Source organism: Phocoena sinus, chromosome 10 (genome assembly GCF_008692025.1).
Source record: "Phocoena sinus isolate mPhoSin1 chromosome 10, mPhoSin1.pri, whole genome shotgun sequence".
Taxonomy (NCBI): domain Eukaryota; kingdom Metazoa; phylum Chordata; class Mammalia; order Artiodactyla; family Phocoenidae; genus Phocoena; species Phocoena sinus.
Window position 1 is genome coordinate 87,994,181 of NC_045772.1, and position 26,697 is coordinate 88,020,877.

Sequence of the window (26,697 nt, forward strand, 5' to 3'; positions counted from 1 at the left end):
TCAGGACACTTCACTTTTCTCCATCCACCAGACCAGCTCGACCAACATCTCTGCCACCTTTTCAATCTCCTTGGCCTTCTCGCACAACTCTGATACTCTGTCGTCAGCCTCCCCACCGGGACGCCCATTCAAGGCGCCGTCCTCCGAGGCCTCCACCTGTGTTTTTATCCAGATGAGCAGAAGGTCCATCTCCCACAGCTTGCCCCTGGTCCTCAGACACATGCTCCCGGCTTTTCGGGTGAGCTCCGTGATGTCCTCCAGCATCTGGTTGATACCCGGGAGCAGGAACTGCTCCAAATCCACCTCCGGCTCCAGCGTGTCCACCTCCTCCAGAGCTTCCACCTCGTCCAGGTCCAAGGGCCAGATTTTTCCTGCCACTGCTTCAGACCCACAGTCCCCTGGAGACGGCTGATCAACAGTTACTGCTCCAGTCGAAGTGAACCACACTCCTGGTCAACAGTATTCTGGAATTATCTTCTAAAAATTTCTCTTTACGTCTCTCACTTCCCAACTGCTTTGGGAAGAAACGCCTCGCACACAAACAGCGGAGCCTTCAATTCGCGGGTCTTTGCTGCCCTTTCATGACACTGCTGGACCTGTGTATCTTGTGTTAGATTTGATATTTGGTAATTGGATGTTTTCAGTTTCGTTATAAATGGTATCGTTTAAAAATCTTATTTTCTAGCTGTTTATTGCTGATATAAAGAAATGCGTTTGTGTGTATCTGAAGCTTCTAGAAGATAATAGGAGACATGCCTTCATGACCTGGGATAGGGAAATAAATGCTTTTGTGTATTTTAAATAGCAACTGTGTTGAACTCTCTTGTTAATGCTAAATACCTGTAATTCTTTTGGAATTTCTTTCTTACCCCCGCTAGCTTTACTGAAATATAACTGACATATAACATTGTGTAAATTTAAGGTGTACAAATGTGATTTTCTATATATATATATATAATCTATAAATATATACATATATAAATGACTAGCACAATAAGGTTAGTTAACATAACCATTACCTCACATAATTACAATCTTTGTGTGTGTTGAGAACTCTTAAGATCTACTCTCTTAGCTGCTCTCAAATATGCAGTACAATCTTATTAACTGAAGTGACCATGTAGATTATAATCTCAGAATTTATTCATCTTATAAATGACCACCTTCATTCATCCCTCACCCTACCCCTTGGCAACCACCAATCTATTATGCTTCTATGAATTTGGTTTTTCTAGATTCCATATGTAAATGAGATCATACAGTATTTGTCTTTCTCTGCCTGACTTATTTTACTTAGCATAATGCCTTCAGGGTTCATACATATTGTTGCAAGTGGCAGGATTTTCTTCTTTTTTATGACTGAATTATATATATATCTCATGTTTTTAAATTTATTCATCCTTTCATGGACACCTAGGTTGTTTCCATGTCTTGGCTATTGCAAATAATGCTTTAATGAAATAGGGGGTGAAGATATCTCTTTATTTACTTATTTCAAAATTATTTACATTATTTATTTAATTGAATTATAATTAACATACAATATTATATTAGTTTCAGGTAAAATAGATAACTAATAAGAACCTACTGTATAGCACAGGGCAGGTATTTCTTTGAGACAGTGATTTAATTTCCTTCAGATATATACTCAGAAGTAGAATTTGCTAGATCATATGGTAGTTCTATTTGTGTGTGTGTGTGTGTGTGTGTGTGTGTGTGTGTGTGTATGTTTATGTGTGTGGAAGCTCCATACTGTTTTCCACAGTGGCTGTACCATTTTACATTCCTTCTTCAGAATTTCTATGAACATACACACACATATCATCTGTGAAAAATGAAAGTATTATTTCTTCCTCTCCAATCTCTTCCTCCTTCTCCAATTTTCTTTCTCTTTTTCCTTCTCTCTCTCTCTCTCTCTTTTTTCTGTAATAGCTATGCTCCCTTTCTGCACTGTCTGGAACCTTCAGTTCATTGTTAAATGGGAGTGGTGATAGCAGACATACTTGTCTTGTTCCAGGTAAGAGAGCTTTCACCGTTTCATCACTAAGCTTAATGCTTGCTGTGTATTATCTTGTTGATACTGTTTTTGAAATAAAGAAATTACCTTCTCTTTCTAGTTTGCTAAGAATCTTTATTATAAATAGTGAATTCTATCATAATATTTTCTCCATTTATTAAGATAGTCATGATTTTTCTCTTATTCCATTAATGTGATAAATTATATTGCTTGAATTTTAACTGTTCAATCAATTTTGTATTCCTGAAATAAACCCAAATTTTTATATTTTGCTAAATTTTATTTGTTAATATTTTATTTGGATTTTTTTCAATCTGTTCTGGGTGACATTGGCTTGGAATTTTTCTTTCTCAGGATGTTTTTGTCATGTTTTGATATCAAGGTTATTAAGCTCCCTCAAATATGATGGGAAATAGTCCCTCGTTTACTGTTCTCTAGAAAAGTCTGTTTAAGTGTTTGGTAGAATTCACCAGCAAAGCCATCTGGACCTGTTTTTATTCTCTGTGGAAAGGAATTACATTAACAATCTAGTTTCTTTGATAGTTGTAAAACAACTTAGGCTTTCTATTCTTCTGTTTATTTGGTAACTTGTGTTTTTGTCCATGTCATCTGAATTTTTAAGTTTATTGGCATGAAGTTTTTCATAATATCCTTTTATGATCATTTTAATGTCTGTATGATCTATTGCAGGAGTCAGCAAATGAAAACTCTCTGGCCAAATCTGACCCATGGCCTGTTTTTGTTTGGCTCAGCAAGCTAAGAATAATTTTTACATTTTTAAATGTTGTTAAAAACAAAATGAAACAAAACAGAACAAAACAACAAGCATACACACAAGAATATGTGACAGAGTCCTTAAGCCCTGTTCTTACCTTTATATTCCCTTCATTTTATTTATTTTTAAAAATTTTATTGAAGTATAGTTGATTTACTATGTTGTGTTAATTTCTGCTGTACAGCAGTGATTCAGCTATACATACATATTCTTTTTCATATTTGTTTTCATTATGGTTTATCACAGGATACTGAATATATTTCCCTGTGCTATACAATAGGAACTTGTTGTTTATCTATTCTGTATATAATAGTTTGCATCTGCTAATCCCAAATTTCCAATCCTTCCCTTCCCTATCCCCCTCACCCTTGGCAATCACAAGTCTGTTCTCTGTATCTGTGAGTCTGTTTCTGTTTCGTAGATATGTTCATTTGTGTTGTACTTCAGACTCCATGTGTAAGTGATATAATATGGTATTTGTCTTTCTCTTTCTGACTTACTTCGCTTCATATGATAATGTCTAGGTTCATCTGTGTTTCTGTAAATACCATTATTTCCTTCTTTTTTATGGTTGAGTAATACATACACACACACACACACACACACACACACACACACACACCATATCTTCATTATCCATTCACCTGGATAATATCCATTGATGGACACTTAGGTTATTTCCACGTCTTGGCTATTGTAAATAGCGCTGCTACAAACATAGGGTGCATGTATCTTTTCAAATTACAGTTTTGTTTGGATATATACCCAGGACTGGGATTTCTGGATCATGTGGCAACTCTATTTTTAGTTTTCTGAGGAACCTCCATACTGTTTTTCATAGGGGCTGCATCAATTTGTATTCCCACCAACAGTGTAGGAGGGTTTCCTTTTCTCCACATCCCCTCCAGGTTTTGTTATTTGTAGACGTTTTACTGATGGCCGTTCTGACTGGTGTGAGGTGGTACCTCATTGTAGTTTTGATTTGCATTTCTGTAATAATTAGTGATGATGAGCATCTTTTTATGTGTCTAATGGCTATCTGTATGTCTTCTTTGGAGAAATGTCTATTTAGGTCTTCTGCCCATTTTTTGATTGGGTTTTTTTTTGTTGTTATTGAGTTGTAAGAGTTGTTTATACATTTTGGAGATTAAGCTCTTATCAGTCACATCATTTGCAAATATATTCTCTCAGTCTGTAGGTTATCTTTTCATTTTGTTTATGTTTTCCTCTACTGCAAAAACAAAAGCTTATAAGTTTTATTAGGTCCCATCTGCTTATTTTTGCTTTTATTTCTATTGTCTTGGGAGACTGACATAAAAAAACATTGGTATGATTATGTCAGAGAATGTTTTGTATATGTTCTTTTCTAGGAGTTTTATGGTGTCCTGTCTCATATTTAAGTCTTTAAGCCATTTTGAGTTAATTCTGTGTATGGCGTGAGGGTGTGTTTTAACTTTATTGCTTTGCATACAGCTGTCTGCTTTCCTTCATTTTATTATTTTTTTTTTTTATTTTATTTTTTTTTTCTTCATTTTAAATTATTTTATTTAATTTCCTATTCTCAGCTATCTTCGTGAGAGGACAATTTTTGTAAATAATCCATGTGCATTGGAAAAGGTCAGGTGTGCTATAATATTATTTGATTCTTCTATATCCTTCCTGAATTCTTGTCTCCTTATTCTAATAAGTTAATGAAAGTTGTGTAAAAAACTTTTTCTTTTATTGTGGATTTGAATACTTACCCTTGTAGCTCGGATCAAATTTTGCTCTACATATTTTGAGGTGATGTTATTAGATTATAAGAATAATAAAGCAATACTATCAACAACTTTATGCCCACACATTTGATAACCTGGATGAAGTTGGCCAATTCCCTGAGAGACACAATTTGCTGAAACTCACACAAGAAGAAATAGACTATCTGAATAGGCCTGAATCTACTAAAGAAATTGAATTAATTACCTTCTAAGCAGTAAGCACCAAGTCCAGATGGGTTCATTGGTGAATTCAACCAAACATTTTAGGAAGAAATTTTACCAGTTCTCTACAATGTGTTCCAGAAGATATGAACAGAGGAAAGGCTTTATAATTCATTCTATAAAGTCAGCATTACCCTAATACCAAACCAGACAAAGACATTGTAAGAAAAGAAAACTATGGACCTATATCTCTCATGAACACAGATGTAAAAATCATAAACAAAATAGCAGCAAATCAAATCCAGCAATGTATAAAAAGAATTATACACCCTGACCAAGTGCAATTTATCCCAGGTATGCAAGGCTGGTTCAACATTTAAAAATCAATTTATATAATTCATCACATCAACAGGTTAAAATAGAAAAATCACATGATCTTATCATAGATGCAGAAAAAAGCTTTTGATAAAATCCAAAACTCATTTATAATAAAAACTCTCTTTTAATAGATGGGAACTTTCCCAACTTGATAAAGGACATCTACGAAAACCCTATAGCTAACACCATATTTAATAGAAACTTGAAGCTTTCACAGTAAAATCAAGTACAAGGCAAGGATGTCCCCCTCATGACTCACAATCAATATTATACTGGAAGCTATAGCTAATGCAACAGCTCATGAACAGGAAATAAAAGGTATATAAACTGAGAAAAGGGAAATAAAACTGTCTTTGTTCAAGGATGACATGGTCATCTATATAGAGCATCCAAAAGAATTGATAAAAAAAAAAAATTCCTGGAACTTGTAAGTGATTATGCTGCAGGATACAACGTTAATATACAGAAGTCAATTATTTTCCTATATACCAGCAATGAATAAATGGAACTTGAATTAAAAAACACAATACCATTTACATTAGCACCCCAAAATAAATTACTTAGGTACAAAATAACAAAATATGTACAAGATTTACATGAGGAAATGTACAAAGCTCTGATGAACAAAATCGAAAAAGAACTAAAGAAATGGAGAAGTATTCCATGTTCATGGATAGGAAGACTCAATATTAAGATGTCATTTCTTCCCAAATTGATATAGATATTCAACAATACCAAACAATATACCATCAAGTTACATTTTGGACATCAACAAACTGATTCTAAAGGTTATATGCAGAGACAAAAGACCCCACATAGCCAACACAATGTCGAAGGAGAAGAACAGTTAAGGGACTGACACTACCTGACTTCAAAACGTATACAGAGCTACAGTAATCAAGACGGTGTGGTACTGGTGAAAGAATAGACAAATTGATCAATGGAACAGAATAGAGAGGCCAAAAATAGACCCATAAATACAGTCAACTGACCTTTGATAAAGGAGAAAAGGCAATACAATGGAGCAAAGATAATCTTATCAACAAATGGCAATGGAACAACTGGACAGCCACATGCAAAAAATGAAACTAGAGATGATCTTCCACATTTGACAAAAATTAACTCAAAAGGGATCAGAGACCTAAATGTATTATAAAACATAAAACTATAAAACTAGTAGAGGAGATTGGCTCAACATGGTGGAGTAGAGGACATACACTCACTCCCTCTTGTGAGAGCACCAGAACCACAACTAACTGCTGAACAATCATCGACAGCAAGACACTGGAACGCACCAAAAAAGGTATCCCACATCCAAAGACAAAGGAAAAGCCACAATGAGGCAGTATGAGGGGCACAATCACAATAAAATAAAATTCCATAACTGCTAGGTGGGTGACTTACAAACTGGAGAACACTTATACCACATAAGTCCACGCACTGGAGTGAAGGTTCTGAGTCCCACGTTAGGCTTCCCAACCTGGGGGTCTGGCAATGAGAGGAGGAATTCCAATAGAATCAGACTTTGAAGTCTAGCAGGATTTGATTGCAGGACTTCAACAGGACTGGGGGTAACAGAGAATCCACACTTGGAAGGCACACACAAAAAAGTGTGCGAATTGGGACCCAGGGGAAGGAGCGGTGACCCCATAGGAGACCGAACCAGATCTACCTGCTACTGTCGGGGGGTCTCTTGGAGAGGCAGGGGGTGGCTGTGGCTCACCGTGAGAAAAGGACACTGGCAGCAGAAGATCTGGGAAGTACTCCTTGGCATGAGCCCTGCCAGAGACTGCCATTAGCTGCACCAAAGAGCCCAGGTAGGCTCCAGTGTTGGGCTGCCACAGGCTAAACCACCAACAGGGAGGGAATCCAGCCCCACCCATCAGCAGACAAGTGGATTAAAGTTTTACTGAGCTCTGCCCACCAGAGCAAAACCCAGCTCTACCCACCACCAGTCCCTCCCATCAGGAAACTCGCGCAAGTCTCTTAGATAGCCTCATCCACCAGAGGGCAGACAGCAGAAGCAAGAAGAACTACAATCTTGCAGCCTGTGGAACAAAAACCACATTCACAGAAAGACAGACAAGATGAAAAGGCAGAGGGCTTTGTACCAGATGAAGGAACAAGATAAAACCCCAGAAAAACAACTAAATGAAGTGGAGAAAGGAAACCTTCCAGATAAAGAATTCAGAATGATAGTGAATATGATCCAGGACCTCGGAAAAAGAAAGGAGGCAAAGATGGAGAAGATGCAAAAAACGTTTAACAAAGACCTAGAAGAATTAAAGAACAAACACTTAGAATTAAAGAACAAACAAACAAAGATGAACAATACAATACTGAAATGAAAACTACACTAGGATGAATCAATAGCAGAATAACTGAGGAAGAACAGATAAGTGACCTGGAAGACAGAATGGTGGAATTCACTGCGGCGGAACAGAAAAAGAAAAAAAGAATGAAAAGAAATGAAGACAGCCTAAGAGACTTCTGGGACAACATTAAATGCAACAATATTTGCATTATTAGGGTCCCAGAAGGAGAGGAGAGAGAGAGGACCCGAGAAAATATTTGAAGAAATTATAGTCGAAAACTTCCCCTAACATGGGAAAGGAAATAGCCAGCCAAGTCCAGGAAGTGCAGAGAGTTCAAAGCAGGATAAACCCAAGGAGAAACACACTGAGACACATAGTAATCAAACTGACAAAAATCAAAGAAAAAGAAAAATTGTTAAAAGCAACAAGGGAAAAACAACAAATAACATACAAGGGAACTCCCATAAGGTTAACAGCTGATTTCTCAGCAGAAACTCTAAAGGCTGGAAGGGAGTGGCATGATATATTTAACGTGATGAAAGGGAAGAATGTACAACCAAGATTACTCTACCTGGCAAGGATCTCATTCAGATTTGATGGAGATATCAAAAGCTTTACAGACAAGCACAAGCTAAGAGAATTCAGCACCACCAAACCAGCTCTACAACAAATGCTAAAGGAACTTCTCTAACTGGGAAACACAAGAGAAGAAAAGGACCTACAAAAACAAACCCATAACAATTTAAAAAGTGGTAACAGGAACATACATATCAATAACAACTTTAAACGTGAATGGAATAAATGCTCCCATCAAAAGACACAGGCTTAAAAAAAAAAAAAAAAAAAAGACACAGGCTTGCTGAATGGATACACAAACAAGACTATTATATATGCTGTCTACAAGAAACCCACTTCAGACCTAGGGACACATTCAGACTGAAAGTGACAGGTTGGAAAATGATATTCCATGAAAATGGAAATCACAAGAAAGCTGGAGTAGCAATACTCATATCAGACAAAATAGACTTAAAATAAAGAATGTTACAAGTGACAAGAAAGGACACAACATAATGATCAAGGGACCAACACAAGAAGAAGATATAACAATTATAAATATATATGCCCCCAACATAGGAACACCTCAATACATAAGGCAACTGCTAACAGCTATAAAAGAGGAAATTGACAATATCACAATAGTGGGGGACTTTAACACCTCACGCCAATGGACAGATCATCCAAACAGAAAATTAATAAGAAAAAACAAGCTTTAAAAGACACAATAAAAAAAAAGTAAAAAAAAAAAGACACAATAGGCCAGATATATTTAATTGATGTTTATAGAACATTCCATCCAAAAAAGCAGATTACACTTTCTTCTCAAGTGCACATGGAACATTCTCCAGGATAGATCACATCGTGGGTCACAAATCAAGCCTCAGTAAATTTAAGAAAATTGAAATCATATCAAGCACCTTTTTTGACCACAATACCATGAGATTAGAAATCAATTAGAGGGAAAAAATGTAAAAAACACAAACACATGGAGGGTAAACAATATGTTATTAAATAACCAAGAGATCACTAAAGAAATCAAAGAGGAAATCAAAAAATCCTAGAGACAAGTTACAAGGAAAACATAACAATCCAAAACCTATGGTATGCAGCAAAAGCAGTTCTAAGAGGGAAGTTTATAGCTATACAAGCCTACCTCAAGAAACAAGAAATATCTCAAATAAAAAATCTAACCTTACACCTAAAGGAACTAGAGAAAGAAGAACAAACAAAATGCAAAGTTAGTAGAAGGAAAGAAATCAAAAAGATCAGAGCAGAAATAAATAAAATAGAAACAAAGAAAACAATAGCAAAGATCAATAAAACTAAAAGCTGGTTCTTTGAGAAGATAAACAAAATTGATAAACCATTAGCCAGACTCATCAAGAAAAAGAGGGAGAGGACTCAAATCAATAAAATTAGAAATGAAAAAGGACAAGTTATAACAGACACTGTGGAAATACAAAGCATCCTAAGAGACTACTACAAGCAGCTCTATGCCAACAAAATGGACAAACTGGAAGAAATGGACAAATTCTTAGAAAGGTATAACCTTCCAAGACTGAACCAGGAAGAAATAGAAAATATGAACAGACCAATTACAAGTAATGAAATTGAAACTGTGATTAAAAATCTTCCAGCAAACAAAAGTCCAGGCCAGATGGCTTCACAGGTGAATTCTATCAAGCACTTAGAGAGAAGCTAATACCCATCCTTCTCAAACTCTTCCAAAATATAACAGAGGGAGGAACACTCCCAAACTCATTCTATGAGGCCACCATCACCCTGATACCAAAACCAGACAAAGATACCACACAAAAAAGAAAATTACAGACCAATATCATGGATGAATATAGATGCAAAAATCCTCAACAAAATACTAGCAAACAGAATACAATAACACATAAAAGGATCATACACCATGATTAAGTGCGATTTATCCCAGGGATGCAAGAATTCTTCAATATATGCAAATCCATCAATGTGATACACCATATTAACAAACTGAAGAAGAAAAACCATATGATCATCTCAATTGATGCAGAAAAAGCTTTCAACAAAATTCAACACCCATTTACGATAAAAACTCTCCCAAAAGTGGGCATAGAGGGACCCTACCTCAACATAATAAAGGCCATATATGACAAACCCACAGCAAACATCATTCTCAATGGTGAAAAACTGAAAGCATTTCGTCTAAGATCAGGAACGAGACAAGGATGTCCACTCTCGCCACTATTATTCAACATAGTTTTGGAAGTTCTAGCCATGGCAATCAGAGAAGAAAAAGAAATAAAAGGAATATAAATTGGAAAAGAAGAAGTAAAACCATCACTGTTTGCAGATGACATGATACTATACATAGAGAATCCTAAAGATGCCACCAGAAAACTACTAGAGCTAATCAATGAATTTGGTAAAGTTGTAGGATACAATATTAATGCACAGAAATCTCTTGCATTCCTATACACTAATGATGAAATATCTGAAAGAGAAATTAAGGAAACAGTCCCATTTACCATGGCAACAAAAAGAATAAAATACCTAGGAATAAACCTACCTATGGAGACAAAAGACCTGTATGCAGAAATCTATGACACTGATGAAAGTAATTAAAGATGATACCAAAAGATGGAGAGGTATACCATGTTCTTGGATTGGAAGAATCAATATTGTGAAAATGACTATGCTACTCAAAGCAATCTACAGATTCAATACAATCCCTATCAAATTACCAATGGCATTTTTTACAGAAGTAGAACAAAAAATCCTAAAATTTGTATGGAGACAGAAGAGACCCCGAATAGCCAAAGTAGTCTTGAGGGAAAAAAGTGGAGCTGGAGGAATCAGACTCCCTGACTTCAGACTATACTACAAAGCTACAGTAATCAAGACAATATGGTACCTGCACAAAACCAGAAATATAGATCAATGGAACAGGATAGAAAGCCCAGAGATAAACCCACACACCTATGGTCAACTAATTATTAGAGAAATGCAAATCAAAACTACAATGAGGTATTACCTCACACCAGTCAGAATGGGCATCATCAGAAAATCTACAAACAACAAATGCTGGAGAGGGTGTGGAGAAATGGGAACCCTCTTGCACCGTTGGTGGGAATGTAAATTGATACAGCCACTATGGAGAACAGTATGGAGGTTTCTTAAAAAATGAAAAATAGAATTACCATATGACCCAGCAATCCCACTACTGGGCATATACCCAGAGAAAACCATAATTCAAAAAGACACATGCACCCCAGTGTTCATTGCAGCACTATTTACAATAGCCAGGTCATTGAAGCAACCTAAATGCCCATCGACAGACAAATGTATAAAGAAGATGTGGTACATATATACAATGGAATGTTAGTCAGCCATAAAAAGGAACGAAATTGGGTCATTCGTAGAGACGTGGATGGATCCAGTGACTGTCATACAGAGTGAAGTAAGTCAGAAAGAGAAAAACAAATATTGTATATTAATGCATATACATGGAACCTTGAAAAATGGTACAGATGAACCGGTTTGCAGGGCAGAAATTGAGACACAGAAGTAGAAAACAAACGTATGGACACCAAGGGGGGAAAGCGACTGGGGGGTGGCATGGTGTGATGAATTGGGAGTTTGGGATTAACGTGTATACACTAATATGTATAAAATTGATGACTAACAAGAACCTGCTGTATAAAAAAATAAATAAAATAGAATTCAAAAAACATACGAATAGAAGATAACCTAGATATCTAGATACCTAGAATAGAGAAAACCTAGATAACCTTGGGTATGTGATGAATTTTTAGATACCCATAGGAGTGATCCATTAAAGAAACGATTGATAAGCTAGACTTCATTAAAATTAAAAATTCTTCCCTGCAAAAGGCACTGTCAAGAGAATGAGAAGACAAGCTACAGAGTGGCAGACAATACTGCAAACACATCTGATAAAGGACTGTTATCCAAAATACACAAAGAACTTTTAAAAGTCAAAAATGAGAAAACAAACCACCAGATTAGAAAATAGGCAAAAGGCTGAACAGAGACCTCACCAAAGAAGGTATACACATGGCAAATAAGCAGATGATAAGATGTTTTAGATCATATGTTATTAGGGAACTGCAAATTAAAACAACGAGTTAGACTACCAAGCTATTAGAACAGTCAAAATCCAAAACACTGATAACACCAATTGCTGACAAAGATGTGGAAAAATAGGAACTCTTGTTTATTGTTGGTGGGAATGCAAAATGGTACAAACACTTTGGAGCAATTTTGTGTTTTTTTACAAAACATATTTTACCATGTGATCCAGCAATTGCACTCCTTGGTATTACCCAAAGGAGTGGGAAATATATGTCCACAAAAAACCTGCACATGAATGTTTATAGCAGCTTTATTCAAAATTGCCCAAACTTGGAAGCAACCGAGATGTCCTTCAGTAGCTGAATGCATAAAAAAAACTCTGGTACATCCTGACAGTGCAGCATTATGCAGAACTAAAAAGAAAGCAGCTATCAAGCCATGAAAAGACATGGAGGAAACTTAAATGTGTATTACTGAGTGAAAGAAGCCAGTCTTAAAGTATATGGTTCCAAGTGTATAACATCCTGGAAAAGGCAAAACTATGGGGACAGTAAAATCAGTGATCAGCAATGAGTGTTTGCTGGGATTGGCGAAGTGGGTAGGGATGAACAGGCTGATTACAGAGGATATTTAGTGCAGTGAAAATACTCTATATGATACCATAGTGAAGGATACGTGTCATTATACATTTGTCCAAACCCACAGAATGTGCACCGCAGAGTGAACTGTAATGTAAACTGTGGACTTTGGGTGCTTATGATGTGTCAGTGTAGGTCCATCAGTTGTAACAAATGGCCCACTCTGGTGGAGGATGTGGATAATGGGGGAGGCCATGCATGTGTGGGGACAGGGGTTTTATGGGAAATCGCTGTACCTTCCCCTCAATTTCGCTGTAAAGCTATAACTGCTCTAAAAGAGCTGTTTTCTTAATTAAAAAAAAAAAAAAAAAGAGTTGGGAGGAGGAGGAATTGGAAGAAGGTGGTCCGAACCCATGCCCCCTGCACTGGAAGCTCAGAGTCCTAACCACTGGACAACCAGGGAAGTCCCTCATTCCAAATTTTTGAATGTCATTTTTCTTACCTAAATTCAAGCTGTTCACAATCGTAAGTAGTAAGAAAGACTTTGATTTAAAGCTTTAGATATCTTTTCATACTTTTACCCCAAATAAATGATCTTAACCATTTACTCTTAAAGATTCAGTTTTAAAAATTATTCTACCAGCTCATTTCATTTTTTCTCAAGAAACAAGGGAAATAGATTTTTTTTTTTTTTTTTTTCCTTTTTTGCGGTACGCGGGCCTCTCACTGCTGTTGGCCTCTCCCGTTGCGGAGCACAGGCTCCGGATGCGCAGGCTCAATGGCCATGGCTCACGGGCCCAGCCGCTCCGCGGCATGTGGGATCTTCCCGGACCAGGGCACAAACCCGTTTCCCCTGCATCGGCAGGCGGACTCCCAACCACTGCGCCACCAGGGAAGCCCGGAAATAGATTTTTATAAACAAAAATGAGTACTTGTTTATTACCCCTATGTGAAAATATTCATGTTGGGTGTTCCTTTATTTTCTTCTGAATGGTGGTGACCTTTGAGATAAAAATAACTGATGGAAAGACAAAGTGAAAGTCTTGCCTCAGAACTGGCTCACAGCTAGAGCTCTGTATGTGCTAAGTTGTACCTTGAAGCGTGGCTGCAGTGTGATTCTGGTTTGGTGGCTGGAGACGCCAGGTTAAGATTCAGGACCCATTCAGCTGTGGCAGAGCTGCAGAGGGACTTACTCAATAACATCAGGTTTGAAGCCAGTGAAAGGAGGGTATGATGGGAGGGGCAGCAGGGGAGGGCCCCAATGGCCTTATACAGACGCTCATCTAATGGACAAAAGCTGCTCTGAACTTTAGACCATTCTCGACTCCTGCCTCCACCAAACAGCCACCAAATCCACAGAAACCATACCTGCAATGATTTGTTGGAGACTGAACTGTTCATTTTGATTTCCCTGAACAGGATGCCACCTTGCATCCTTCCATCTGTTGATACTAAACGTTCAGAAAAAGGCACGTCCCAGCTGGGATGGGGCCCTGATGTCCTTATCTGACAGGAGAGGTATCTATTACATGACTGGTTCTATGCCTTGCTCAATAACTTACATGTAGTGAGGCCATAAACAAATTGCTTTATCTGTGTCTGCTCTTTTCTGTATCTGTAATCTGAAGATAATAGAGTTACCTTACACACTTTAGTGACACACTTGTGAAGATAAATGGAGGCTGAAATGTAATGTGTCTGCAAAGTCCCAAGAGCTCTGGAAATAAAGGCTATGTATAAATAAAAATGTATTATGAATGTCTGAATATTAATAAAAGCTTTTACATTTTACCCTCATGGCACACTACGAAGTCATAACTGTTGAATATCAAACAGATCTTTTTTTTTTTTCCCCTCCAAAATAACACGTCTAAACTCTTAGTCCCTAGAAAATAACCATAAAGAAGGTAAAATTTGTCTCTGTGCTCCCAGGTTCCCCTTTTTCTTCTCATCCATGCCACTATTGCAAATGGGTTCAGGCCTTTCATGGACCTTCTACCTCCATTAAAATACACTCTCAGCCAAGGATTTCATAAATGTATCAATTGAGGTAGAAATGACTGACAAAGCTAATATGTTACATTTTTTAAAAGTATGTTTTAAACTTGAAAATGGTACACAATCTTTAGCCTAATGGTTTAATCTAAAATGGAATTTTCAGGTTTCCATCTGAGTATCAGGTAAGGTTTTTCTGTTGTTTTTTTTTTTCCCTTCTGATGGTGGTAGGGGTGAGGAAAGGAGGGAAATAACAAGTTGGAGCTTGTGAAATCTTACTACATAGGTCCAGGTATTAAACAATAACTCTAATATTAAACACTTTCTATATCACCAACCATACTTTTACTATATCAAATGCAACCCTCACTGAAGTAAATAGTATTTGTCCTTTTTTTTTTTTAAACAGATGAGAGTAGTGAAGCTTGAAGAGATTGAATAACTGAGGTCACACACCCAGAAAAGAGTCGAGTTGAGCTCAAATTTGAATGCAAGCTTGTTTGTCTCCAAAGTGTTTTTCTTACCATGTACAATAATGAAACAAATCATAATTTGTAGAACTGCCCTTATGATTGACTTTGGACTCACCTCCTTTTGTTTCATTCATGCTGGTCAAGCACACATCTTTTGATGCTATAGGGCTTCACATCCCTGGCTCTGTAATTCTTGCCACTGAAATAGACATGCATATATATTCAGCCTGCTCTCCAAAATAATTACGTGGTGGTGAAATATCATCAATAGATCTATGGTAATTTCTAAATGCTCTTCAGTATTTCGTCAAATTTAATGATGAATGTGTTTTCACTAAAAATCAGAAAAAAAATGAATGCTGTAGTAATATGCATATGTATGACTCAATCCAAAGGCCTTTTTTTAAAAAAATAAATTTATTTATGGCTGTGTTGGGTCTTCGTTGGGGTGCATGTGCCTCTCCTTGCGGTGGCTTCCCTTGTTGCGGAGTGCAGGCTCTAGGTACACGGGCTTCCGTAGCTGTGGCTTGCGGGCTCTAGAGCGCAGGCTCAGTAGTTGTAGTGCACGGGCTTAGTTGCTCCGAGGCATGTGGGATCTTCCTGCATCAGGGCTCAAACCCGTGTCCCCTGCATTGGCAGGTGGATTCTTAACCACTGAGCCACCAGGGAAGCCCAAAGGCCTTTTCTTTATCAGCAATTTCCTTGACATATATATAACATTTTTCCTAAATCTCTCTATTCTTACACTGTAATATATTTTTAGTTCTCTTGCTCCTTCTTCAGTCAGTTCTGTTACTTTTTTCCTGCTCTTCTTTCTATTAACAGAGCTTTTACATAAGAATTCTGTTATGTTTTTCTTTCCCATTACTTCTTAAGCATTTGCAATTTTCATGTCTGCTTTTCTTTCTTTCCAGTATGAAACTTGATTCAGGCAATTCAGGATTGAGTTTTCTTTCATTCTCCTCGCCCCATTGCTTTTCTGTATACTTACGCTTCTTTTTCTCTCTCTCTCTGTCTCTGTCTCTCTCTCTCTCTCACACACACACACACACACATACACACACAAGCACTGCATTTAGTTGCAAGCTCTGTATTGCCCACACTATGGTAAATCACTATCTCACAGCAATCACAATTTTTGAGTTTTTTTCCAATAATATTTACAAAAATTAGAGATAAAGACAGATATCAAAGTAAATTCTGAATAAAATTAGTGATAAATACTGAAGTTTCTCAGTAAAATTAATAACTAGTATTAAGCAAGTGGAGCCATTATCAACTTTTGTCTGGGAATGTGCAATTTTGTTTTCTTATGTGATCTTTGCTCATCCATGGGCTTCTCTCCACTCATTCACAGTTCTTTGCTCACTGTCATTTCATGACTCAGCTGCCTGTCAGCAAAAGTATTAGCTGGGGCTATTGATGACATGTCCTCTTGTCACATCCACTCACTCCATTGCCATTACTCTGATCTTTTGGCCTTTTATCCCGAACTCTCCCTAACCTAGAGAAATTTTAGAATGTTTCAGTCTTCACAATATGTCAAGATAAATACCCCGGTTTTTATCTGTTAATATCTCACTGACTCTGACCTAACATGTAGAAACAGTCTCTTACATCAATACTGGCCCCTTTTCTCTTAATGTTTGGCTCCTATTTTCCCAGAACATCCTGAGAGTATTATTCAATTTGTGTGTTCTATTTCCCCATGTAGCAGAGAAACATCCTATCAAATTTTCCTCTCACATGTAGTTCCACTGAAATCAGAAAGAGTTTGCAAATTACTTTTTGAAGATTCACTTTTATCTCTAGGGTAGTCTATCAGTTTCTCTAATTATGATCAATAGAAACTGAATGCTGTTAACTTAAAAGGGAATTTATTTGAGACTATGATGGCAGGGATGGGGATAGATATGGTGCTTGTGTATGTAGGGATAACAGGCAAGGAGGCTGAGAAGCTAAGCGTGGAAACAGAGAGGAGCAAAGAGAGCTTTAGAGGACCAGGAAGGACAGCAACGACTCCATGGCAAAAGACACCTGCTTTGCACACCTCTTCTCTTTTGCTGCCAGTGAAATGAAATCATCTCTACAATGGTTTCTTCATCCTTGCATCACACCCTCAAGATTTATAGGCCCAGGAGAGAGAACCTCGTTGGCTGAGGTTGTCACATGTCTGACCCTTGGGTCTACCAGAAAAAGGACCTGGGTCCCTTAGCCTCCAAAGCCATGTAACTGCCTTTCCACCATAGCAACATACAACAGGGGAGAGGCAGTTTCCCAAAAGAATCAGGGGAAGGTGAATGGATTGGGCAGCCAATAAAGACCAGTGTCCATAAAGGAACTAATATTTTGGATTGGGTTGCTTATCAGTTGAAATGTCATAGGGAAATTGAGTCTAAAGACAACTTTATTATATACAATAGAATATTACTCAGCCATAAAAAGAAACGAAATTGATTTATTTGTAGTGAGGTGGGTGGACCCAGAGTCTGTCATACAGAGTCAAGTAAGGCAGAAAGAGAAAAACAAATACCATATGCTAACACATATATATAGAATCGAAAAAAAAAAATGGTTCTGAAGAACCTAGGGGCAGGACAGGAATAAAGATGCAGATGTAGAGAATGGACTTGAGGACATGGGAAGGGGGAAAGGTAAGCTGGGACGAAGAGAGAGACTGGCGTGGACATATATACACTACCAAATGTAAAATAGATAGCTAGTGGGAAGCAGCCGCGTAGCACAGGGAGATCAGCTCGGTGCTTTGTGACCACCTAGAGGGATGGGATAGGGAGGGTAGGAGGGAGGGAGACACAAGAAGAAAGAGATATGGGGATATATGTATATATATAGCTGATTCACTTTGTTATAAAGCAGAAACTAACACACCATTGTAAAGCAATTATACTCCAATAGAGATGTGAAAAAAAAAATAAAGACAACTTTATGAATCCATCAAATAGCATCAATTATGTACTTATTTGTCACAGGAAATAATCCTAGATAACACATATCTAAGTATATCTGTCTAATAAGAATATACAATAGTATATGCAAACAAGAAATTCCCAAATGGACACAAGAGATGATCTCTATTTTGTCATTGTTTTTGCATTATATGTAGGGCTGCTCTTGAAATGTTATAGAAAAGGAGGAGAGAAGGAATCAATTTGAATGGTGGAAAATGACAAGAGAGGCTACATGGGGAATAGACATGACTGTGTCAGCTTTTTACGTATGTCATCAGCAGGTCTAGCTATTTGTGGAAACTTGGAATTGATTTTCAAGCCCTTTGGGAACCTGCTTTCCTTTTTTCTATTCAACTATCTTCTTCCATTCTAACAGGTAGAGTTTTCTGCACAGTGGATCAAGCATTTGAGCCACATATGTTTACTATCCACTTTCCTCTGTGGTAGCTTCTCTCCCTGTTTTACGCATGCTGCTTATGGGCTTTAGTAGTAATAAAGTTTCATTTTTCAGGAGGGAGCATCAAAAGTAAGAGAATTGTAAAACCATTCAGCATCATTCATTCTTCTTGTAATCAGCAAGGAACGGGCTGAAAGCCAAATAACGTGTATATATTTCTGAAATCCTTTTTGTTTTCTTTTTTTTTTTTTTGCAGATAACAAGGAAAATTGGGCTGTTTCTTGTCTAATTTGACAGGCTTACTATTGTCAGGCAGATATCTTCATTAAGTCTGTGTAGGAAGAGGGAAGAGGATCAAAGGGAAAAAGTGTTGTGCTTTCTTTCTGGTACTCTGGATAGAGGGCATATATCTTGCAGAACGATCTCTGAGTATAAGAGCGGTTTATAGTATTTTGTGTGAAATGTAAATTTTTAGGATTAAAAACACCTGTGGCAAACATTTGTTGGGTTCTGACACCCCATTTTGTAGTCAGAATATGCAGTGTTATGACCCATTTAGGGAAACAATAACAATTGAGACAGACTTTCAATTTTAGGTATTTAGGTCACGAAAAGAGGTATATGGCAACTAGGGGAGGTCAATCCAAGGTGGGGAAGACTGGAAATGACCTGGATTAACATTCCCATCTATAGCGAGGCTTGATATCAAAGATATCTACCAGTGGAATAATTTTTTGTCAGCAGTATCTATTTAATTTCAACCCTGTTCATTCTAAGTTAAGGAAATAACTAACCAAATGTGAGTCCTTTTTCTACTTAGTAGTTTTCATTTTTCTTCCTTTTTCTCCACCCCCAGTTGGAAGATCAAAATAGTCTTCCCTCTATAATTTCTTAGATTTTCTTCTTTTATAATGCCAAAAGCTTGTCAAATATCCTTCCTCAGGATTTATTCTTGTTTTTAATTATTTGGCCCTTTTCAAGTTATCTCGCATTATTCACATTGGTCATAGAATAATTTTTTTTTTTTTTGTAAGCAGCAAAGAATCTCAGCCACTCCCGAGGCAGCTTTCTTTCTGTAAGCAACTAGGTTACCTCAGCAGGATGGGGTTAGAAAATGGCCTCACAGCAAGAAACTAACATTGTGCTAGTTAAGTGTGGGGAATGACCAGTGGTATATGATCAGAAACTGGAGACTAAACAACAGTGGCAGCTATTCTGGACAAATTCTTGCTCTATTAATTCAGTTATGCATTGTGATAACTACTATGCGTCCTTAACAGTAAACTGCAGGTGATCAAATTATGCCTTTCAATCACCGTGATAATGTAGAGGGACATTGTAAGAGCAGCAGCTCTCAAATGCTATGTAGTGAGTAACCAAAGAATCAGGGTTAGGAAATAGTGCTGCCAGGAAGAGCCATTTTTCTTTTCTTTCCTCTTTTTCTCTACCCTTTAAAAGTACTCATTCCTTCCCAAGCACTAGGAAAATGTCTACCATATATTTTAGCACTAGGTCTGATCCTTCTTCCCCTACTCAGCTATTACAGACCTTGAAAAATGAAGAAGAGAAAATAGCATAACACTTTGGATGTATGATCAGAGAGTATTGCCACATCTGAAATTAAATGAACTAATGTGGTAGGGATGAGGGAAGGAAGAATAGACAATGACAAGTCACTTAAAAAAAAAGCCCATAAAATATGGAACAAAGTAAATTTAACATAAAAGTTCTCACTTAAGTTACTTCTAATAGGTCAGGAAACCTTTACCAATTTGTAGATGTCAAACAAAAGATTAAAGATAATGCAGTTACAATATTGATGCATCCAATCAACAAGAATTTATTGAATATTTACCTACCAGGTACTATTCTAGTTGTTAGAGAATACAGCAGTGAACAAAGTTCTTGCTCTCACAGAGCTTATATTCTAGTGGTGGTGAGAACATGGAGACAATAACTAAAAAAGTAAATACACACCATGTTGGATGGTGAGTAGTACAGAGAAAGGGGAGAGGAATGCGGGTATCAGTGAGGAACTAGCTATTTTCTATGGGTTTATCCGAAAGAATCTCCAGTGAGAAGATGGTATTTGAACAGAGACCTGTAGGAGGTAAGGGAGTCATCGTTGTGGATATTTGGACAAAGAGTTTCTAGGCAGTAAGTGCAAAAATCTCTGAAGAAGGAGCATGCTTACTGTGTTTGAGGAAAAGCAAGGAGATAATGTGATTGGAACTGAGAAGTAAGAAGGAGAGTGAATGCCATGGAGCAGCTAAGCCAGTGCACCACAACTACTGAAGCCCCCGCACCTAGAACCCATGCTCTGCAACAAGAGAAGCCACCACAGTGAGAAGCCCGTGCACCACAACGAAGAGTAGCTCCCGCTCACTGCAACTAGAGAAAGCCTGGGCACAGCAACGAAGACCCAACACAGCCAAAAAAAAGAAAAGTAAAAAACCAACCAAACAAAAAAACGGAGAGTGATAAGGGATAAAGTCAGATAGACAGGTGGGGCAGGCAGTTAGGATTATGTAAGTACTCCTGTAGGACTTAATGCTTTGAGAGATACTTTGCTGTACGTTGAGAATACACTCCTGGGGTTGGGGTCAGGGCAGCCATAGGGAGACCAATTATGGGGTGTCTTAGTTTGGCCTGCTATAACAAAGCACCTTAGGCTGGGTCGCTTATAAATGGCTTATAACCAACAGAAGGAGGAGGGTTCTCACCAGAACCTGACCATGCTGGCCCTCTGACCTCAGATGTCCAGCCTCCTCCGACTGTCTCGTTGTATCCTCAAAGGGCAGAAAGGGAGAGAAGGCTCTCTGGGGTCCCTTTTATAAGAGCACTAATCCCATTCATGAGGGCTCCACCCTCCTGACCTAATTACCTCTCAAAGGTCCCACCTCTAAGTACCATCACATTGGGAGCTAGGATTTCAAAATATGAATTTTGGGGGACACATTTAGTCCAGTGCAGGGGTTATTATAATAATTAAAGCTAGAGATGATGTGACTTGGATTAGATTTTATATCAGTTGAGGTAGTAGAAAGTGGTTGGCTATTACAAATGAAACTTCTATGAACATTTATGTACAAATCTTTGTGTGGACATATGCTTACATTTCTCTTGGGTAAATAAACACCTTGGAGTGGAATGGCTTGGTCACATGATAAGTGTATATTTAACATCTTAAGAAACTGCCAAACTGTCTTCCAAAGTGGTTGGTCCATTTTACATTCCCTCAGTACTGTATAAGACCTCCAGTTGCTCCACAGTCTTGCTAACACTTTTTACACTCTTTAATTTAGTCATTCTAATAGGTAGGTAGTGGTACCTCACTGTGGTTTTCACAGGCATTTCTCTCATAACTAGTAACGTTGACTGTCTTTTCATGGTGCTTATTTGCCATGCATATAACCTCTTTGATGAAGCGTCAGTTCAAATCTTTCGCCCACTTAAAAAAATTGGATCGTTTGTTGTCTTGTTGAGTTTTGAGAATTCTTCACATAATCTGGATGCAAGCTGATTATCAAATATGTGATTTCCCAGTGGAGAAAATATTTTGTTAACAATATGTCTTAACAACATCTTTTATTCTCTTAATATCTTTGAAGGAACTTAAGTTCTTAATTTTAAAAGAAAAAATAAAAAAAAAGAAAAAGAAAAAAATGGGGTCCAGTGTTCCTCCAGGATCACATGTTGCACTGGTCACATCTCTTCAGTCTAATTTAATCTGGAAAAGTTCTTCAGTCTGCTTTTGTTGATCATATCCTTGATATATTTGTAGAACACAGGCCAGTTATTGTTATAGAATGTTTCTCAGTTTGGATTTGTCTGATGTTTCCTTGTGATTAGTTTGAGGTTATGTATTTTGGGCAGGAACACCACAGAAGTGATGTTGTATGCTCTCAATGCCCTGTATCGTGAGGCACATGATGTTGATTTGTCTGAACACCAGTGATGTTCACTTTGATCATTTGGTTAGTGTTCTCTCCGTTGTAAAGTTTCTACTTTTCTCCTTTTAATTAACAAGTATTTTCAGGGGAGATAATATTTTGTAAGCCTACCCAAGTCTCTCGATTCATCACCAAACTTTCATCCAGTAGTTTAATGACTGATGATTTTTGCCTAAATCAATTATGATATTTGTCATATAAAAGCTTTTTCTCTTCCCATTCACTCATTAATTCATTCATATATTTTCTATATTAGTATAAATTCATGGATTCTTATTTCCTTTAATGAGTTTTAATCTGTTAGTATATTTATTTTCCTAAAATAATAATATAATTATTTTAATCTTAATATAGTGATTTTTAGATTTGGCTAGGTAAGATCTTTTTCAAAATGGTCCTGTGTTTAGTTAATTAATGAACTATAATTTCCATATTCAGACTTCCCTGGCAGTCTAGTGGTTAAGACTGTGAGCTTCCAATGCAGGGGGCGCGGGTTCCATCCCCAGTCAGGAAACTAATATCCCACATGCCACATGGCACGGCCAAAAAAAAAAAAAGTATATATATACACACACACACACACACACACATACACATATGTAAGAAAATTCCATAGTTCTTACACATGAAGATAGTTAATGGTAACATTTTTTAACTAATAAAATTTTTTTTGTCAGGGTGTAGTTGCTTTGTGATGGTGTGTTGGTTTCTGCTGTACAGCAGAGTGAATCGGTCGCACATATACATATATCCCTTCTTCCTTGGATTTAATGGTAATGTTTTAGTGTATGTTTATTCAAGCTACTTATAAAAGCAACATATTCATAAAAATTTAAAAAATTAGATAACACCATAATGCCATTTTCTAATCTGCCTTTTTAACATAATAAATTTTGTGACTACTAAAAAAAAAATTGTTCCTGTGTTAATTTATTGTCATCCCAGACATTTTTGAAGCCCTTTCTTACTTTTTGGCACAAGATGTTCACAGTTCCTCTTCTATTTTTTCTGTCCCAGGCTGAAATCAACCATTTCTCTAAGGAGTCATCGTTCCTTTTAGTACAAAATATATTTAGAAGTCAAAATTTGGTCATTAATTGTTCTCATTGCTATTGGGGAGTGATTACCTCTAGGTTTTCTCAACAGACATTGCTAAGAAATATGTATGTGCATACACATACATATGTACATGCATACACATATACCCCTTATCTATTTCTTGAACTCTCTCCCTCTTTTATAATATATGTATTAAAAATCATATGTTTAATATTTATTTACAGTTCTTTCTCTTTAGAATGAACGTATAGTATTAAAATGCTGTGTTCAAAAGTTACTTGAACCTGTAACTAATATAATGTTATATGTCAATTAAGTCTCAATTTTAAAAAAGTTACTTGAATAGCCCTTCCTGGTCCTCCTCCCACCTCCCCACCTCAAATATGGTTATGTCATTCTTTTGGATTATAATAAGGTTCATTTGCTTTAGTTTGTATTCCCTTTTAGGAATAAAATATATTCATTATTATTTTATGAGTATTAAACAATAACATGGTTTAAAGTCAAAGTGATAAAAATGATATCCTTAGAGAAGTATCATTCCCCCCAACTTTTCTATATTGTGTCTATCTCAGAATTATTTTTTTTAAGGTTAAATCTGACAGTGCTCCTTTTTGCTTAAAACCTTTTAATCACTTAGTCTAATATCTGGGAAGGCCCTACATGATCTGGCTTCTGCCTAATTTCTAGCTTCATCCTGTGACAATCCTTGCTCACTGTGCTCCAGCCACATACGCTTTTAGTCTTTTGAGTGATTATGCTCCTTGTTTTCTAATGAACCTCTCACACACCCTGCCCTCTACCTGCAATGCCCTTTCTTACTTTTTGGCACAAACATCCATAGCCTTTCCTGTTATCAATGCATTGTAGATTATTTGTAACAATTTATGAACCTACTCTGACATGTTATTATCATTGGACGTCCATTTTTTACACTAGGATTAATTCTTGGTGTTGTATGTTCTATGGGTTTGGACAATTTTATAATGACATGTATGCATGATTCTGATATCATATAGAGTGGTTTCATTGCTCTAAAAATTCTCTGCACTCTACCTACTTATCCCTTCTTCCCCCCAAACCTGAGGAATCCACTGTCTACATAGTTTTGCCTTTTCCTGAATGTCTTACAGTTGGAATCACACAGTATGTGGTATTTTTTGGTTGACTTACCTCACTTAGTAATATGTATTTTTTTTTTTTTTTTGTGGTACGCGGGCCTCTCACTGTTGTGGCCTCTCCCGTTGCGGAGCACAGGCTCTGGACGCACAGGCTCAGCGGCCATGGCTCACGGGCCCAGCCACTCCTCAGCACGTGGGATCTTCCTGGACCAGGGCTCGAACCAGTGTCCCCTGCACTGGTAGGCGGATTCTTAACAACTGCACCACCTGGGAAGCCCTAGATATTTCTTAAAAAAAAAAAAAAATGCATTCAATGCTATAAAGTTTCCTCTTTGCAGTGCTTTCACAGTATCCATAAATTTTGATGTTGTATTTTCATTTTTACTTAGTTAAAAATACTTGTAAATTTCTCTTGAGATTTTATTCCTTGACCTTGTATGTTTAGAATTGTGTTGGTGTTCCCCATGTATTTTGAGATTTCCAGCTCTTTGTGTTATTGATACTTAGTTTAATTCTATTGTGGTCTGAGAGCAAACATTGTGTGATTTCTATTCCTTTAAATTTGTTAAGACGTGTTTTATGGCTCAGAAGTTGTCTATATTGGTGAATGTTCCATGCAAAGTTGAGGAGGATGTATAATCTGCTGTTATGGATGCTGTCCATAGATGTCAATTATATCCATTTGATTGAGGTATTGTTGAGTGTTAGTTATGTCTTACACATTTTCTGCTTGCTGAATCTGTCCATTTCTTATAGAGGAGTGTTTAAGTCTCCAAATATAATAGTATATACATCATTTTCTCCTTGGAGTTCTATTGTTTTTGCTTCATGTATTTTGTCATTCTGTTGTTAGGCACATATGGATTGCTATGTCTTCTTGGAGTATTGTTGTTTTTATCATCATGTAATACCTCTGTTTTCTTTTTTTTTTGCAGTACGCGGGCCTCTCACTGTTGTGGCCTCTCCCGTTGCGGAGCACAGGCTCTGGACGTACAGGCTCAGCGGCCATGGCTCACAGGCCCAGCCGCTCCGCGGCATGTGGGATCTTCCCGGACCGGGGCACGAACCCGTGTCCCCTGCATCGGCAGGCGGACTCTCAACCACTGTGACACCAGGGAAGCCCTGTTACAATGTTTTTGATTTCTGGAATTTCTTTTTGATTGTTTCTTAGAATTTCCATCTTTCTGCTTACACTATCCATGTGTTCTTAATGTTGTTTACTTATAAGTTGTCTACATATTAATCTTAGTTATTAAAATCTTGGTCTGATAATTCCAACATTCCTGCCATATCTGACTTTGATTCTGATATTGCTCAGGCTCCTCAAACTATGTTTTTTGCTATTTAGTATGTCTTGGAAGTTTTTGTTGAAAGGTGGATATGATGTACTTGGTAAAAGAAACTTAAGTAAATAGATCTTTAGTAATGTAGTGGTAAGGTGTGGGGAGAGGGGAAGGACTCTATAGTCCCATGATTAGGTCTCAGTCTTTGGTGAGCTTGTGCCCCTGGACTGTGAACTTCAGCAGTACTTCTCAGTCCCCTCCCCCCTTAGGTGGGACAGGATGGTTAGAGGGGGTTGGAGGTGGGTATTTCCCTTCCCTCAGCTCAGTTAGGCTCTGATAAAACCCCTATAGGTTAGGCTCTTGTAAAATCGTTTCTCTTGAGGGCAGATCTTGAAAGAAGAACAGAATGCTCTGGTATATTTAAAAAGTTTCCTTTTCCCTTTTCCCTGCTGAAAGCATGAGGATACTTTTATCCACTCTTTACTGTGAGGACCTGATAGAGCTCCTGGAGGTAAAACTCACAAAAGTGTGGAAATACCCCTCCCCCATCCCCAATGAATGGGCCCCTGACAGTTTTTAGCTCTCAGACTCATCCACACTGAACCTACAGGGATTCGTCAATTTATGGTTTATGTTTTCCTACTGGTTCCTACGAAGTTTGTGCTTGTGGGTTTCTGCTCCGGTAAGTTGTGATTCTCCGTATCCACCTGTTTGTCTCTCCAACTTTTGGGACAGCAGTTTACCCTGTGACTTCTGATGGATCTGAGAAGAGTTGTTTAGCTTTTTACTCATGGTTAGGATGGCAAGACAACCTCTAAGCTCCT

General features: G+C 37.4%; 1 protein-coding gene across 1 annotated transcript; it reads right to left on the reverse strand.

Annotated features, from left to right (window-relative positions):
* LOC116761224 (MORF4 family-associated protein 1-like) lies at positions 1-26,665 on the reverse strand. The gene is made up of 2 exons (XM_032646971.1): positions 26,527-26,665; positions 1-449 (listed from the first exon to the last, which is right to left on the reverse strand). Exons 1-2 carry the CDS (start codon positions 26,663-26,665, stop codon positions 1-3), a joined length of 588 nt encoding a protein of 195 aa, XP_032502862.1.
* Positions 26,666-26,697: the final 32 nt, after the last annotated feature.